At 42.1% G+C, this 14,847-nt stretch overlaps 2 protein-coding genes across 2 annotated transcripts; one reads left to right on the top strand and one right to left on the bottom strand.

Annotated features, from left to right (window-relative positions):
• Positions 1-1,269: 1,269 nt before the first annotated feature.
• Positions 1,270-3,302, top strand: LOC121760315 (farnesol kinase, chloroplastic-like). Its single transcript, XM_042155990.1, has 6 exons — positions 1,270-1,514; positions 2,215-2,282; positions 2,380-2,511; positions 2,578-2,693; positions 2,770-2,884; positions 2,945-3,302. The coding sequence occupies exons 1-6, from the start codon at positions 1,398-1,400 to the stop codon at positions 3,120-3,122; spliced, it is 726 nt and encodes a 241-aa protein (XP_042011924.1). The 5' UTR covers positions 1,270-1,397; the 3' UTR covers positions 3,123-3,302.
• Positions 3,303-8,184: 4,882 nt separating this feature from the next.
• LOC121760392 lies at positions 8,185-8,745 on the bottom strand. Its single transcript, XM_042156072.1, has one exon. The coding sequence runs from the start codon at positions 8,743-8,745 to the stop codon at positions 8,185-8,187; it is 561 nt and encodes a 186-aa protein (XP_042012006.1).
• Between the last annotated feature and the right edge of the window lie 6,102 nt (positions 8,746-14,847).

The raw sequence follows: 14,847 nt of genomic DNA, 5'->3' as shown, positions 1-14,847 counted from the left end.
CCCCTCATTTTTCTTATTTTAATTTTAATTTTAATTTTATCTATCAAATAAAAATATATAAAATCGATTCTAGTTAGTATTCACTTTTATCCATATAATTTATCTGTTAATTTATCTTAATTTTAATTCAATGGCCAACATTATATTAAATGTGACCATATGCAACTGTCCAAACAGATAGTAACATAGAGTATCACAAAATTAAAGTTTTAATTAAACAGTACCAAACTAGCCCTGAAAAATGTAATACCATTACATTAAATGCGACCATCTCCAACATAGAGTATCACGAAATCAAGTAATTAACACGTGCTGGTATGCCAAATTTCTTGAACTCGATATAGGCTGATTATAGGTCTCATACAGTTAAATTCCAATTTTAAATCATGTTTAAAAATCATACAATATATTGTTTTAATAGTGTAAATTAGGTTCGTGATGTTATCGTTTTGTTATCGCGTCGATCCAAAATATATTTTGTTGTCAATGGATTAATATCATGTGCGAATCATATTCGTGTTTGAAGGTAGCATGCCGAATTTGTTTACAAATTGAGGGTTCATTAATAGATTGAGTTTGAATTAGACTTTATAGAGTTGATAATCAGGGACGGATCTAGCTTAATGCTAGAAGTGGGAAATGTCACTGCTCATATTTCAATACATATATAATTTTTGTATTAATCTTTTTTTAATTACCTTTTTTTAAAAGTTATCCTTATGTATATATTTATCCTTCTTACTAAGAATTCCTAGTCTTGATTCATTATCAGGTTGATACGATAATAAACCTATCCACGTGATTTGTTAATCTAGTAATTTTGTCATTTTTACAGCACACGATTTTGATCATGGGCGGACCCAAATATACAAGCCAAGGGCTTTAAGCCCTTACTAAATTAGACATGTAATATTAAATCTATCAAATTTTGCTGATTTTTGCATGCTTAATTGATGAATAAAGTGATTTAAAAAAAAAAAAATGGGACCAGGCTGACACATGACTTATTCAGTCCACACAAACATAAAAGTGAAAAAATTAAGAGGAATTGACCTTATAGTGATAGTTAACGTCTCAAATGTCGCGTCTCCTATAACATTTCACCTGCTTATGTTTAAATATAGAAATTATCTATTACAACCAAAAAATGCACATGAATCATCAATCTCCCATCATAATTATTCATCAGTAGCCGCAAAATATTTATATCTTAGAACTAATTAGAAGCAAACGTATTTATTGTGAAAACCAGTCTTAGACGTAGCTGCAACCCATTTGTTTATTAGCCATAAATACAAATTTAGTTTAAAAAGTTGTACTATGCTCCTACCTCACTCTTTGAAAACGAATTACTACTACTATTTGCGATTTCTTCAGACCCGCCGTCAGCCGCAGCAATGTTTTCCGACAACGTCGTTATCAGTAATATCATAGCCGGCGGCTTGTCGGCTGGGATTACGGGTTCCGTGCTCAAATTATTGGAAATAACTGCTACCAGAGGCGTATTTGATCAGGTTCGTGCTTCTCTCTCGGTTGGAAAACTGAAACAAAAACAGTATATTTAAATGTTCTTTTACGAATATAAATTTCCTACATTAGTATAGACTATAGTCGATGTTAGCTTAAATTTAGCAAATAAGATAATATTGGGAAAAACATGGAAAAATATCTGAAGATTATATTGTAGAGGAGTATTAAATTTAAATTTTTTTTATTATATTCAACTATTTATAGGAGTGATGTCTCTAAGTAATTGTGTTATGTATATTTATATAAATAAATTTATTTAATCCTTGATAGATTTTCTTCTAGATAATCATACTCAGAGAAACATGAAGAAAAACAGAAAGCATGACATAATAAAGCATAAAGAGAAGTAGGATGCTGGGGCCCTATGTAACTTGAGCTTCTATTTTGGTGAATACATTAGAAAATGAATACGTTTATGCTACGGACTCAATTCCCACATCTGTTGTGAGAACAACTGTGAGGTATATAGACTAAATGGACCCTCTCTCCTAACAAACTAGTTTTTTGGCTGAGTTTTGCTGTTTAATTTATAACAGTTTATAAGAATATACAATATACTAGTATCTTGGTCCACAAAACATAGTCTTATATTATTTTTTATAATTTTGGTACGTACACCAAAATTAGTCTGTGTCTATTGTAGCCCCTACGTTAACTTGGGCCTCTGTTGTGGTGGTTGTTTAGAAACTGAATAGGAAGCTGGTGCACATTAGCTTTGGATTAGTCTTCATGCTTTGCTGGCCTCTGTTCAGGTAATAATAATGATATAGTACTATATAAGATCTTTTTTTTGCCTTTTCTCCATTTGTGTAGTATTAGCAATGTTTGATATCTAAAAACATGTTGTAGTTCTGGTTGTGCTGGAGCAGTTGTAGCATCTCTCATTCCCGGTATGAATGTCGTCAACATGCTTCTTTTGGGATCCGGGATACGGAAGGACGACGCAACTGTCAAGTCGATGACAAGGACCAATGACCATAGGTATGCATATCTCATTTTTTGTTGTCTGAACTCCTCTTATGTTTCATGAATCTTTTTGATCTGCAGGGAGCTACTGAAGGGGCCGTTGTGTTATATTTCCGTGTTGACACTTGTCACTGCATTCTACTGGCGAACGTCTCCTATCGCGATTGCAGTATTCTGCAACGTGTGTGCTGGTGATGGTAAAGTAGTTTTTAAGGCAACTGCAAACTCTTACGCTTAGTTAAAAAATTTTAGCCCTTAACATTCAATTTGTAGGCATGGCTGACATTTTTGGGAGGCGGTTCGGGCGCAAAAAACTTCCCTACAACAGAGACAAGTCCGTGGCTGGTACCGTAGCGATGGCATGTGCCGGTTTCTTGGCTTCTGTCGGGTAAGACGGATGCACCCTGAAATGGTACGAGAGTATGGCATCTAACTTCGATTCGTGCAGATACATGCTCTACTTCTCGGGGTTGGGCTACATCGAAGCAAGCTTCAAATTGGTGACTAAGTTTTTGGTAGTGTCCATTGCTTCTGCATTAGTTGAATCTCACCCTAAAAGCACTCAACTTGATGACAATTTCACAGTACCATTGGCTGTCTTCTTGTTTGGCACTTTGCTCTTTTGACCTTGTAACACCACTTCTTTCTCAGTAGTATATGTCTTCTTCTTGTGAGAATAATATTTGCTCTCTATCAGCTTTTAGCAGTATGTATTAGCACTCACGTGCGCTCTTTCACCGAGCATATGAACTATCTACTAAATTTATCGTGATGAATATCATTTTCTACTAACAATTTTTAATTAATTTTTTGTCATTTTTTCTCTTATTTTATTAATTTTATATTAAAATATGCGTTATTTGCGTTTAAAATTATTTTTTCTTGACCCCGATACATATAGTAAAAGAAAAACTCCTATACTGCATTAGGGTTAATCTTGAGTGTGTTATGTGTTTCCCCAATTTTTTTTTATCCGTTGACCAATTTTGGTTGCTACCTATGAGTGAATAATTCATGTAAATTTTTAGGTTGCTACCTATGAGTGAGTAATTCATAAATTTTTTAGGGTTTTTTTTAAAGTTTTGAGTAATGAAAGAATATTGGTGGGCTGAAATCGTCCACGCTTCTACTACAATGTTTGTGATGCCCATTTATTTCTACTACAACAAATATTTTGAATCAAAATCAAAATGTTCATAAAATATCCATACTAAAATAGAAATCGAGCTTTGAAAATGTTCATAAAATGTCATAATTTATTGTTAGATAGATAATTATATAATAATGAATCATAATTACTTTTTTTAATTAAAATAATCTCATAATTTAATAGGATTATATGATAAAGAGTATCGACAACTGCATAACACCATAACAGTACATTGAACTGTAGTACTCCAGCTTCGCGTAGTTGAAATTATCAACTTAACTTAATTAAAAAGAAGTAGTACTATGAAAAAATTAAAAATAATTAAACTGCTTTATTTTGAATTTCTGGATTAAATTTGATAATCGGGTAGAGGCTTTTGTTTAGCGCGAGTGAATATCAGAAACAGAGCTCCAAGATTCAGGAATGCTATCTAACAAACTCATGAAGATCGACTTCATTAATGCAGAGAATATGAAGGAGATAATATTGAGAGAATGATGAGAACTTTATTCAATGATTAACAAAGAGTACACTACACCTTATATATTCGGTGCAAGAAGCAAAATGAAGCTAACAACTAACAATCATAACTAACTAACTGAAAACATCCAGCTGTCAACTAACTAACTAACTTCTCTTCACAATGCATAGCCGAGAGCTTGAGTGTAGATGAGGTGAGGCGCACGGTTGTCTGCATGGAGCTGTGCAGCTGTAGGATGAAGATGCATGGAGCTGTAGCTGTGGATGAAGATGATGTATCATTAATAGGCCCCCTCAAGATGGACTATATAAACTCTTGAAGTCCATCTTGAACAACAAGGTGTTAAAAGGGGTAGTGGCTAGCGGTTTAGTAAAGATATCAGCAAGTTGGAGATTGTTGGGGACATGAACCGTTTTGATCACACCTTCAATAATCTTGTCTCGAACGGTGTGACAATCGATTTCTATGTGTTTTGTCCGTTCATGAAACACGGGATTGGTGCTGATATGCACAGCCGCTTGACTATCACAATAGAGTGGAACCGGCTTCTTTATTTCTAGAGCAAAATCTTTGAGCAATGCGATGATCCACACAACTTCACAGCAAGCAAGGGTCATTGATCTATATTCAGCTTCAACTGAAGATCTAGAAACAGTGTGTTGTTTCTTGGATCTCCATGAAATCAGAGAGGTGCCCAAAAATAGACAGAAACCAGAAATAAATCTTCTATTGTCCGGGCATCCAGCCCAATCAGCATCAGAGAAGATGCTTAATGAAGGATCTGCCAGAGAAGAGTAGAATAAACCATGACCTATTGTGCCCTTAAAATACTTGATAACTCTCTCAGCAGCAAGAAGGTGATCTGAGCATGGATTAGACAAGAACTGACTGAGCTTATTAACAGCAAAGGTGATGTCAGGTCTTGTGATGCAGAGATATACAAGGCGTCCAATAAGTCTTCTATATACTGTGGGATCAGGGAGAGGTCTCCTGCATCCAGCTGCAGCTGTGTGGTGGAATACATGGGTGTAGAAGCTGGTTTACAACCGAGTAAGCCAGCATTAGTAACAAGATCAAGTGCATACTTGTGTTGAGAGATAAAGATTCCAGTTCCATTCCTTGCTATCTCAATACCAAGGAAGTACTTCGGTTTACCAAGATCCTTGAACTTAAAATGATTGGCAAGAAAAGCTTTGAAGTCGGAAATCATGGAGTCTTCACTGCTAGCTACCAGAATATCATCAACATAAATGACAACTCCAAATAATTTCCCATCTGAAGAGTGTTTGAAGAAGAAAGAATGATCCGATGCAGATTGAATTAGACCAAAACCAGCTAAGACTTGAGAGAATTTGAGATACCATTGTCTTGAGGCTTGTTTAAGGCCATATAATGATTTCTTCAGCCTGCAAACAAGCTGACCAGACCCGGGGGGAGGGTCTGAGATAACCAATCCAGGGGGTAGAGTCATGTAGATTTCTTCATCCAACTCCCCATACAAAAAAGCATTATTGATATCAAGATGTGCCAAAGACCAACCTTTTATGGCTGCAAGAGAAATCATCAATTTGACTGTAGTCAATTTAGCAACCGGGGAGAAGGTATCATGATAGTCAATACCAGCTTGTGGAGTGAAGCCTTTGGCAACCAAACGTTCCTTGTATCTCTCAACAGTGACATCAGCTTTAAATTTGATCTTGTACACCCATTTACAAGAAATATGTATCTTGCTTGGAGGGAGGTATGTAATTAACCAAGTATTGGTTCTAATCAAAGCTTGTAGCTCATCTTGCATTGCCATAACCCATTCTGGGCATTGGGAGGCCTTTTTGTATGTAGAGGGTTCAGTAAGGGCAGAGAAGAGGCTAATGAAGTTGAGATATGGTTGGGATAATTTGGATAGAGAAAAGTAATCTGAGATGGGATATTTAGAAGAAGAAGTGACTGAATGACAGAGATAATCTGTGAGATGGGATGGTGTTTTGATTGGTCTGCCAGATTTTGAGTGAGTTGATGTTGAAGAGCTTAGATCATTTGATGTAAGAGTAGGTGGAGAAATATCAAAGAGGGAGATATGTGTTGAGAGTGTGGGATATCAGATGGAAACACTTACTGTGGCTAAGAAGAAAGAGGAAAGTCAGTTTCATGAAATGAAACATTTCTCCTTATGAAGATCTCATGAGTGTCTATGTTCATGACTTTGTAGCCTTTGTAGCCAGATGGGTATCCAACAAAGATGCATTGTATGGCTCTGGGAGAGAATTTATTTTTACTTTTGTTCAAAGTGGATGCAAAACAAAGACATCCAAAGACTTTGAGATGAGTATATGAGGGAGGCTTTGAGAAGAGAGCTTGGAATGGAGTTATTTGATCTGGTAAAACAGATGAGGGGGTTCTGTTGTTAAGAAAAGAGGCAGTGAAGATGCACTCTCCCCAGAAAGAAATGGATAGATGAGAATGGAATAAGAGGCTGCGGGCTACATTGAGGAGATGTTGATGTTTCCTCTCAACTCTAGCATTTTGTTATGGGGTTTCAACACAAGAATGTTGAGCTATGGTTCCATAGGCTGAGAGGAGGGAATGGAGGTTAAATTCAGGTGCATTGTCACTTCTCAAGACCTTAATCTTCTTGGAAAACTGAGTGTGGACAGTAGAGAAAAACTGAGTGAGGACAGGTTGTACTTCAGATTTGTGTATGAGAAGGAATGTCCAAACAAAACGGGAGAAATAAACAACAATGGTCAGGAAATACTTGAAACCATTGTGTGTAGGGGTAGAGAAAGGTCCCCATACATCACAATGAATCATGTCAAAGATGGCAGATGAAGTGTGTGTAGATATGGGAAAAGGAAGCTTCTTTTGTTTTGCAATTGGACATATCTGACAAGTAGTAAGATGTGAGTTGGATGGAGATAAGATGTTGGATAACAATTTCATTTTATTGAATGAAGGATGGCCCAAACGTTTATGCCAAGTATCAAGGCTTAAAATTGAGTTTACAGAAGCAGAAATCAGAGAAGATGGAACACTATCTCTGGAACAAGCTTGAGGTGAATCAGTATTACAACATGGTGATTCTGAAAACTAAAAAAATGTATAGGTTTCCAACTCGGTTACCCTTCCCAATCACTGTCCCCAGTGAAGCTTCCTGAATTTGGAAGTTATTGTGAGTAAAAGTGACAATGCAAGCTGAATTATGAGTGAGAGCACTAACAGAGATAATGTTGAATGAGAAGGAGGGAACATGTAGAACTGGAGATAGAGTGATGAGGGGAGTAAGCTTCACAGTACCTAGATGGGTGACAGGAGCTGTGTTGCCATTAGGGAGGTTGATAGAAGCATTTGCTATGGGTGAGGTGGAGTTGAACAAGGATTGATCGTAGCATACATGATGAGTGGCTCCTGTATCTAGAATCCATGTAGATGAGCTAGAACAAGATGAAGAAATAGAATTAATGGAAGGAGAAAAGAACACTGTACCAGAAAAGTTGGATGAGGCATGAGTAGATGGCTGAGCAGGTAAGTCAGTGGCTGGAGTAGTGGCTGGAGGAGAGAGAGTTTGGAGTTTATGGCTCTGCAAGAGGCTAATGAGCTGTTGATATTGATCCAAACTTGGTAGATCAGCAGTGTCTTCAACAAAATTAATAGACCGTTGATGATGAGTATTTTGATTTTCAGCAAAACCAGAATTCTGTGGAGGTTTTGCAAAGCCAGGTGCTGGTGGATATTTCCCTCTGCCTCTGCCAAATCCAGGTGGAAAACCATGAAGGATGAAGCACTTTTCAACCGGATGATTGGTTCTTCCACAGTGAGAGCATAGAAACTTGTTATAGCCTCTGCCAAAGGATGAAGCTGCATTTGCAAAAGGCAGCTCACTTGTGACTGGAGCTCGAGTAGGAGCAAATGATGATGTGTTATTTCCATCAATTGATCTCTGTCTTTCTTCCTGAATCACCAATGAGAAGACCTTAGATAGAGAAGGTAGAGGAATCATTGATAGAATATGAGATCTAAGTTGAGAAAAAGAGGCATTCAAGCCAATGAGGAATTGCATAGTTCATTCATTCTCTTGATGCTGGTTCCATTTTGATGCACTGTCACAGGTGCATCTAGTACATGTGCACCAAGAAGTAGGCTGAGAATTTCTGTATTCATCCCAAAGTATACGAAGATTGGTGAAGTAAGAAGTAACATCCGAAGATCCTTGAGAAAGAGCCATGAGTTGTTGGCGAAGTTGATAGATCCGAGCAGAATCAGCAATGGAGAAGTGCTCGTTGAAATCGAACCAGATCGCATAAGCATCATCAAGGTACATGATGCTGGAGCATATTTGTGAGGAGACTGAGTTGCGGAGACATGAAATTACCATGCTGTTGCAAAGGATCCATGGCTGATAAAGGAGATCATCACGAGCTCGCCGGAGAATGGATCCATCAACAAAAACAAGTTTATTTTTGGCAAGGAGAGCAGTGCTGAACGCTCTGCTCCAAGCCGCATAGTTAGATCCAGTGAGTTGTTGTTGAATGAGATTAATTCCTGGATTATCGCTCGGATGGAGGAAGTATGGACTGGATGTGTCCTCGGATGGGAGTGGAACAGCTCGGTTTCGATTAGCCATTGGAAATCAGAAGATGAGATCTGGAGATGAAGGAGAGATCTGGAGGTGATGAAGAAATTTGAGTAGATCAGAGAAGGAGATCGAAGGAGCTGAAGATGATCTTGAGAAGATCAAGGAGGCTGAAATTTTGAAGATTTAAAGATTTAAGGAGGCAGAAGCATTTTGTCACTGATACCATATTAGAAATGAGCCACTCACCCCTTAAAAGGCCTCATAAGGGGGAGGGTTATCCACACTTATATATGTGAGCTAGGATCGTTACCAAGTCGATGTGGGACAAGAATTATGAATTTTAACACGCCCCCGCCCCCTCACGTGTGGGCCGGAATGACACATCGGACTTCCATCACGTGGGTAGGCAAGAGAGATAAAGAGATATAATCCATCATCGATTTGGGCCCGCTCTGATACCATAACAAACTCATGAAGATCGACTTCATTAATGCAGAGAATATGAAGGAGATAATATTGAGAGAATGATGAGAACTTTATTTAATGATTAACAAAGAGTACACTACACCTTATATATTCGGTGCAAGAAGCAAAATGAAGCTAACAACTAACAATCATAACTAACTAACTGAAAACATCCAGCTGTGTTAAGAGAGCACCTCTCTTAACGAAGAATTCCAGTCACGAAACGGACAACACACGAATCCGGCGTCCCTAAGCTTGGGATCGGTGGCTGATAAACGGGAAGCTGGCGCGGATGAGATTTCCGTCGGCAGCGAGAAGTTTAGTTTGCGTATTGCACAAGTAATGTGGGCAAAAATATTTCTTCATTAATTGATTACGGAATTAATGAGAAGCCCTATTTATATTATCTAGGACCCTAGGGTTGGTTCGACCTAATCCTATTCATCGGGAAAGAACCAACAAAGAAAACCCGACGGAGCTTATAAACCGCTCGACCCAATAACCGTTCATAATAATTAAATAAACAAAGAAAATAAACTAAAGAAAAATAAAGTCATTTAGATAATTCATCGAACAGCTGGTGTCGGCTATTTGGCGACAAAGTCCTGGTAGCGATTCGGTGGCTTGAGCTGCGTCCTCGGCCTTAGCTTCCTCGCGCTGGTCGCCTCTACATCCTCATGTGATCGATCCACCTGCTCGTCATCGGCCGGCGCCGATTCTTCCTCCGCTCCAGTCGGCGTCGGCATAGGGGTTGCTTCTGCCGTCTCTCCATTTGTTGAGTCTGCCACCAGGGAGTTTGTTGGTGTCGTAACAACTCCCCCTCTCTTAAGCACCTCCTTGTCCTCAAGGGGGAGAGTAGGAAAACGCTTCCTTATTTCAGCCAAAGGCTCCCACGACGGAGAATCAGTTCCGTCCGACCATCTTACCAAGACGTGTTCTACTGCTGCCCCGTTATGCCACATTGTCTGAGAATCCAAAATGGCCACGGGATGAGCTATAGGCCGATCCCCTTTAAATCTATCCGGAAGCGGGATCACCTCATCGCCACTCACAAACGCTCGCAACAGGCTGACATGAAATACATCGTGTCTGCGACTCCCTTCCGGCAACCTCAGCTTGTAGGCGACCGGTCCAATTCGCTGCAATATTTCAAAAGGACCGTAAAAGCGCTTGGCCAGCTTGGCGGAAAGCGGTTTGGCCACTGAGTGTTGCCGATACGGCTGCAACTTCAGCCAGACAAAATCCCCGACCTCAAACTCGATATGCCTCATGTGCCTATTCGCCGCCGCACACATGCGCTACTGTGCCTTAGACAAATTCCTCTGTAATTCCACCAATAATTCCCCACGCTGCCTGATCAGTTCCGCGACATTGGGCGGAGTTTTCGCTGAAGGGGCAGCCGCCACCAACAAGGGGGGATCATGACCGTACAAAGCCCGAAAAGGGGAAGTTCCTAACCCGGCGTGATATAAACAATTAAGGGACAATTCAGCCCTAGGTAGGAAGTTCGACCAAATGGACGGTCGATCAGCCGTAAATGCTCTCAAATATTGCTCTAGGCCTTTGTTTCGAATCTCCGTTTGGCCATCCGACTGTGGGTGGTAGGCAGTAGTAAAATTTAACTTGGTCCCACTAAGATGCAATATCTCCTCCCACACGGCGTTTAAAAAAACCGAATCACGATCCGACACCAAGGTCTTTGGAAATTTGTGGTGGCGGATGACTGTGTTGACGAAGAGATGAGCAACGCGAAGGGCGTCAAAGCGCGCGGGTAACGCAGCAAAATGAGCATATTTTGAAAGTCTATCGACCACGACCATGATGGTCGTATACCCTCTAGATTGTGCTAACCCCGTGATAAAGTCCATCGATACATCTTCTCAAACCTGGGACGGAATAGGAAGCGGTTGAAGTAACCCGGCCGGTTTCTGAGTTGAATATTTTGTTGATTGGCAAACGACACACGCGTCGACGAATTCCTTGACATCGCGCCGCATATTAGGCCAATAAAATCCCGCTGCCAACAGGCGAAATGTTCACTCATGTCTGGGATGACCTGCTATCGGCGTGTTGTGATGTTCCTGAAGTAACAATTTCTTCATAGCCGAGGAGGGACTGACGAGGATCCTGCGGTTAAAATAAATCAGCCCATCGGCAAAAGAGAAATGGCTGGGAACATCGCCTTTTTGGATCTTGGTCGCCAGCTCCTTCAAATCCGAGCGCGTAGCGGTCTCGCTACGCAGAACCTCGAGCAGCTTCGGGACCGGGTGGGCGACCGCAGTCAGCAGCTCGCCATCCATCTCTGGCTCACCCAATTCCGCGGTCTCCAGAGAACCTCGTCTGGACCTGCCCCCGCAGCTACGGGCAGCGGGTCAATCCCATCGAGCCGGGAAAGCGCATCCGCTGCTTTGTTTGTAATGCCCCGCTTGTATTCTATGCGAAATTTATATCCCATTAACTTTCGCACGTATAACTGTTGATCGCGTGTTTGCACAACTTGTTGTAAGAGCTCCTTTAAGCTCTTCTGGTCACCACGGATGATGAATTCCCTTCCTAATAAATATTGTCTCCATTTCTGAACTGCCTCCACAATAGCGAACAATTCTTTATGATACGTGGACGCCACCTTGCGACGAGGGCCCAATTTGCGACTGAAAAACGCAATAGGGTGGCTATCCTGAATAAAAGCTGCCCCAATCCCGACATCAGAGGCATCCGTCTCCACACAGAACGGTTTGTTAAAATTCGGGAGGCTCAACACAGGGGCAGAAGTCATGGCTTCCTTGAGCGCCGCAAACGCTGCATCGGCCGTCGGTGACAACTCAAATGAGTCCTTCTTCAATAAGTCTGTGAGTGGGGCCGCAATGACCGCATAATTCGCCACAAAATGTCGATAATATCCGGTCAAGCCCAAAAATCCCCGTAACTGCTTCACAGTACGAGGCAGTGGCCACGCCGTCATTGCCTCAATCTTAGCTGGGTCTGCCATCAATTGACCATCTCCAATCAAATGCCCCAAGTACTCAACAGTGGTGCTACAAAAAGAGCATTTTGATAGCTTAACAAAAAACTTGTGAGCAGGAGCGATAGTACCTCGGACAAGTGGGCACAGTGTGATTCCATAGTGGGGTTGTATACCAAGATGTCGTCAAAAAAGACTATGACGCATTTTCGGAGAAGGGGCTGGAAAATACTGTTCATCGCAGCCTGAAAGGTGGACGAGGCATTGGTCAACCCGAACGGCATTACTGAAAATTCAAAATTGCCGTCATGAGTTCGAAACGCTGTCTAGAAGATGTCCCCTTCATGCATCCGAATCTGATGATATCCGGAGCGTAAATCCAATTTGGTGAAATATTTCGCCTGCCCAAGTTCATCAAATAACTCGTCTGCCGTCGGAATGGGAAAATGGTCGGCCACCGTCGCCAAGTTCAAGGCCCGATAATCGATACAAAATCGAAATGTGCCGTCCTTCTTTCTGATCAACAACACTGGTGAAGAAAAAGGACTCTGGCTGTGCTGAATAATTCCCTAATCCAACATCTCTTTCACTTGCCGCTCGATCTCATTCTTTTGAAAATACGGGTATCAATAAGGGCGAACATTCACGGGCTTGGTGTGAGGGAGCAAATGAATTTTATGATCGAAAGGCCGGGCACGCAGCATCCCCTATGAAAGGTCAAATACTTGCTTAAACTCCTCCAAAACCAGGCGGATCTCCTCCGAAAGGGTCGCTGGAAATTCCAGTTAACGGATAGCAGCGTACCAGCTTGCTCGTCCGGATCGATGGGCACCAATTCGTAGAATTCAAAGGCCGGCTCATGAGACGCCATCAATGACAAGGAGTGTAGCGAAATCTGGCGTGGGTTGGGAATGGTTCCCTGTAAGAAGAATTTCTTATTATCCTTCTGAAATTCAAGCGTCTTACCCACGAAATCAGCAGAAACTTTTCCCAACGATTCCAACCACGCCATGCCAAGAATAACGTCGGGTCGATGAATGTCCAAAATATGTAGGTCCACCAGAAATTGGGCACCCTTCATTGTGATCTTCGTTCACCGGGACACGTGGAAACAAATCAGGGATCCTCCGTTTCCCACATAGACCCGAAAAGGGCAAATTGGTGTCAGTGACAGCTGAAGACGTTCCGCTATGCGCGGGTGGAGGAAGTCGTGTGTGCTTCCCGTGTCAATTAATATCATGACCTCCGTCGACCCGATATCCCCCATTACTTGGAAAGGCTTAGAATGGCTATTCCCACTCAAAGCATGTAGATGTGATATATCTGCCGTAATCACCTCATCAACTTGCTGGTGTAAGTCGAGGTGGCCTTCCTCGTCGTCCTCTTCGTCGTCCCCCACATAGCAGAGGAGCTTAATTGCACAAACGTGGCCTGGGGCGTATTTTTCAGGACAGTGCCAACACAACCCTTTACGTGAGCGCTCTGATTTTTCCGCATTAGAGACCCGAATCGGAGTAACTTTAGGGCGCTCCAGATCGCGGCCTTGCTGAACTCCCACTGGTTGCTGTGTAACGCCGGTAATTGGGCTAGGAGCGGTCAGCAGCAGTGGTCGAGATTCACGGGCTGACCACTGCTTCTTCGAAAATGATGAGGCTTGCTGATGTCTGTATTCCTGATTAGCCCCCAATCTTAGTGCAAGCGCCATCGCTTCAGCTAAAGATCGAGGCTGTTGCAATTCAACCTTCTCCTGAAGTGGCTGCTTCAGACCCTCAATAAATATCGGAATTAAAGCATAATCTGACAGACCTTCCACCCTATTCAAGTATTTTTTAAAAGTATCATGATAGTCTGCCACGAAACCCGTCTGGACCAGCTTTGCAAGAAGGCCAATGTAGTTTCGAAAACTCTGCGGGTCAAAACGGTGGCGAACATCCTCCAGAAACTCCGGCCATGTAACGAACCTGTTATTATTCTGATAGTCAAAGATCCACTCCGCAGCCGGTGGTTCGAACAACATCACCGCATAATGAAGGCGGTCTTCCTCTGGGATCATGACATGGTCGAAGTAGTATTCCACACGGGAGATCCAATTAGTAGCGTCTGACCCTTCAAAGTGAGGAGCACGCATCTTCACTCCATGACGTCTATCGTCATCCTGTTGATAAGAGAAACGATCACGAGACGGCGGGAGGTCCCAACAGGACGCTCTGCGGCGGTTACGCCCTCCACGTTGGTGGGCCGCTGGTGGGTCCCAACTGGAAACCCTGCGCGATTGACGAAGCGCCAATCTATGATCGAGGGCATCATCTTGGTGCCAGCCCCCATCCCGACGGTAATCACCGCGAGCAATATACGTGCCACCACGCCAGCCTCGCCTCGGTGGCCGGCTATCTCGAAACCCTAATTGGCGTTGTTGAGGGATCGAGGTACCGCAGAGAGGGGCAGAATCACAGTACTCCTCATACGCCGCTTCATCCGAATCATAATCGTCATCTGGTGGATCTGTATCAGGGTTTTCCAACGCCTCCACCCTCCGATCGGAATTATCCATCCGAAACTCCAACTGATCAAATCGGGTCATGATTCGATCAAAACCCCGTGTCAAGGGATCGGTAGATGTACCTTCTAACGACTGGGGATCACCTCTCGGCGGTGGTCGCGGTGGCCCGCTAGGTTCCTGACGATTTCCCCCTGGTTGCGACGGACAGACCCCAACACCAACT

Source organism: Salvia splendens, chromosome 13 (assembly GCF_004379255.2).
Source record: "Salvia splendens isolate huo1 chromosome 13, SspV2, whole genome shotgun sequence".
Classification (NCBI taxonomy): domain Eukaryota; kingdom Viridiplantae; phylum Streptophyta; class Magnoliopsida; order Lamiales; family Lamiaceae; genus Salvia; species Salvia splendens.
The sequence above is the reverse complement of the archived record's forward strand: the minus strand, read 5'-3'. Positions and strand labels throughout refer to the sequence as shown.

Bases quoted from the DNA above. Each gene is read 5' to 3' on its own strand.
- LOC121760315 (XM_042155990.1), top strand. From the start codon at position 1,398: ATGTTTTCCGACAACGTCGTTATCAGTAATATCATAGCCGGCGGCTTG. The intron at 2,283-2,379 runs GTAATAATAATG...AACATGTTGTAG, and splicing joins CTTTGCTGGCCTCTGTTCAG to TTCTGGTTGTGCTGGAGCAG. The intron at 2,885-2,944 runs GTAAGACGGATG...CGATTCGTGCAG, and splicing joins GGTTTCTTGGCTTCTGTCGG to ATACATGCTCTACTTCTCGG.
- LOC121760392 (XM_042156072.1), bottom strand. From the start codon at position 8,745: ATGGCTAATCGAAACCGAGCTGTTCCACTCCCATCCGAGGACACATCC.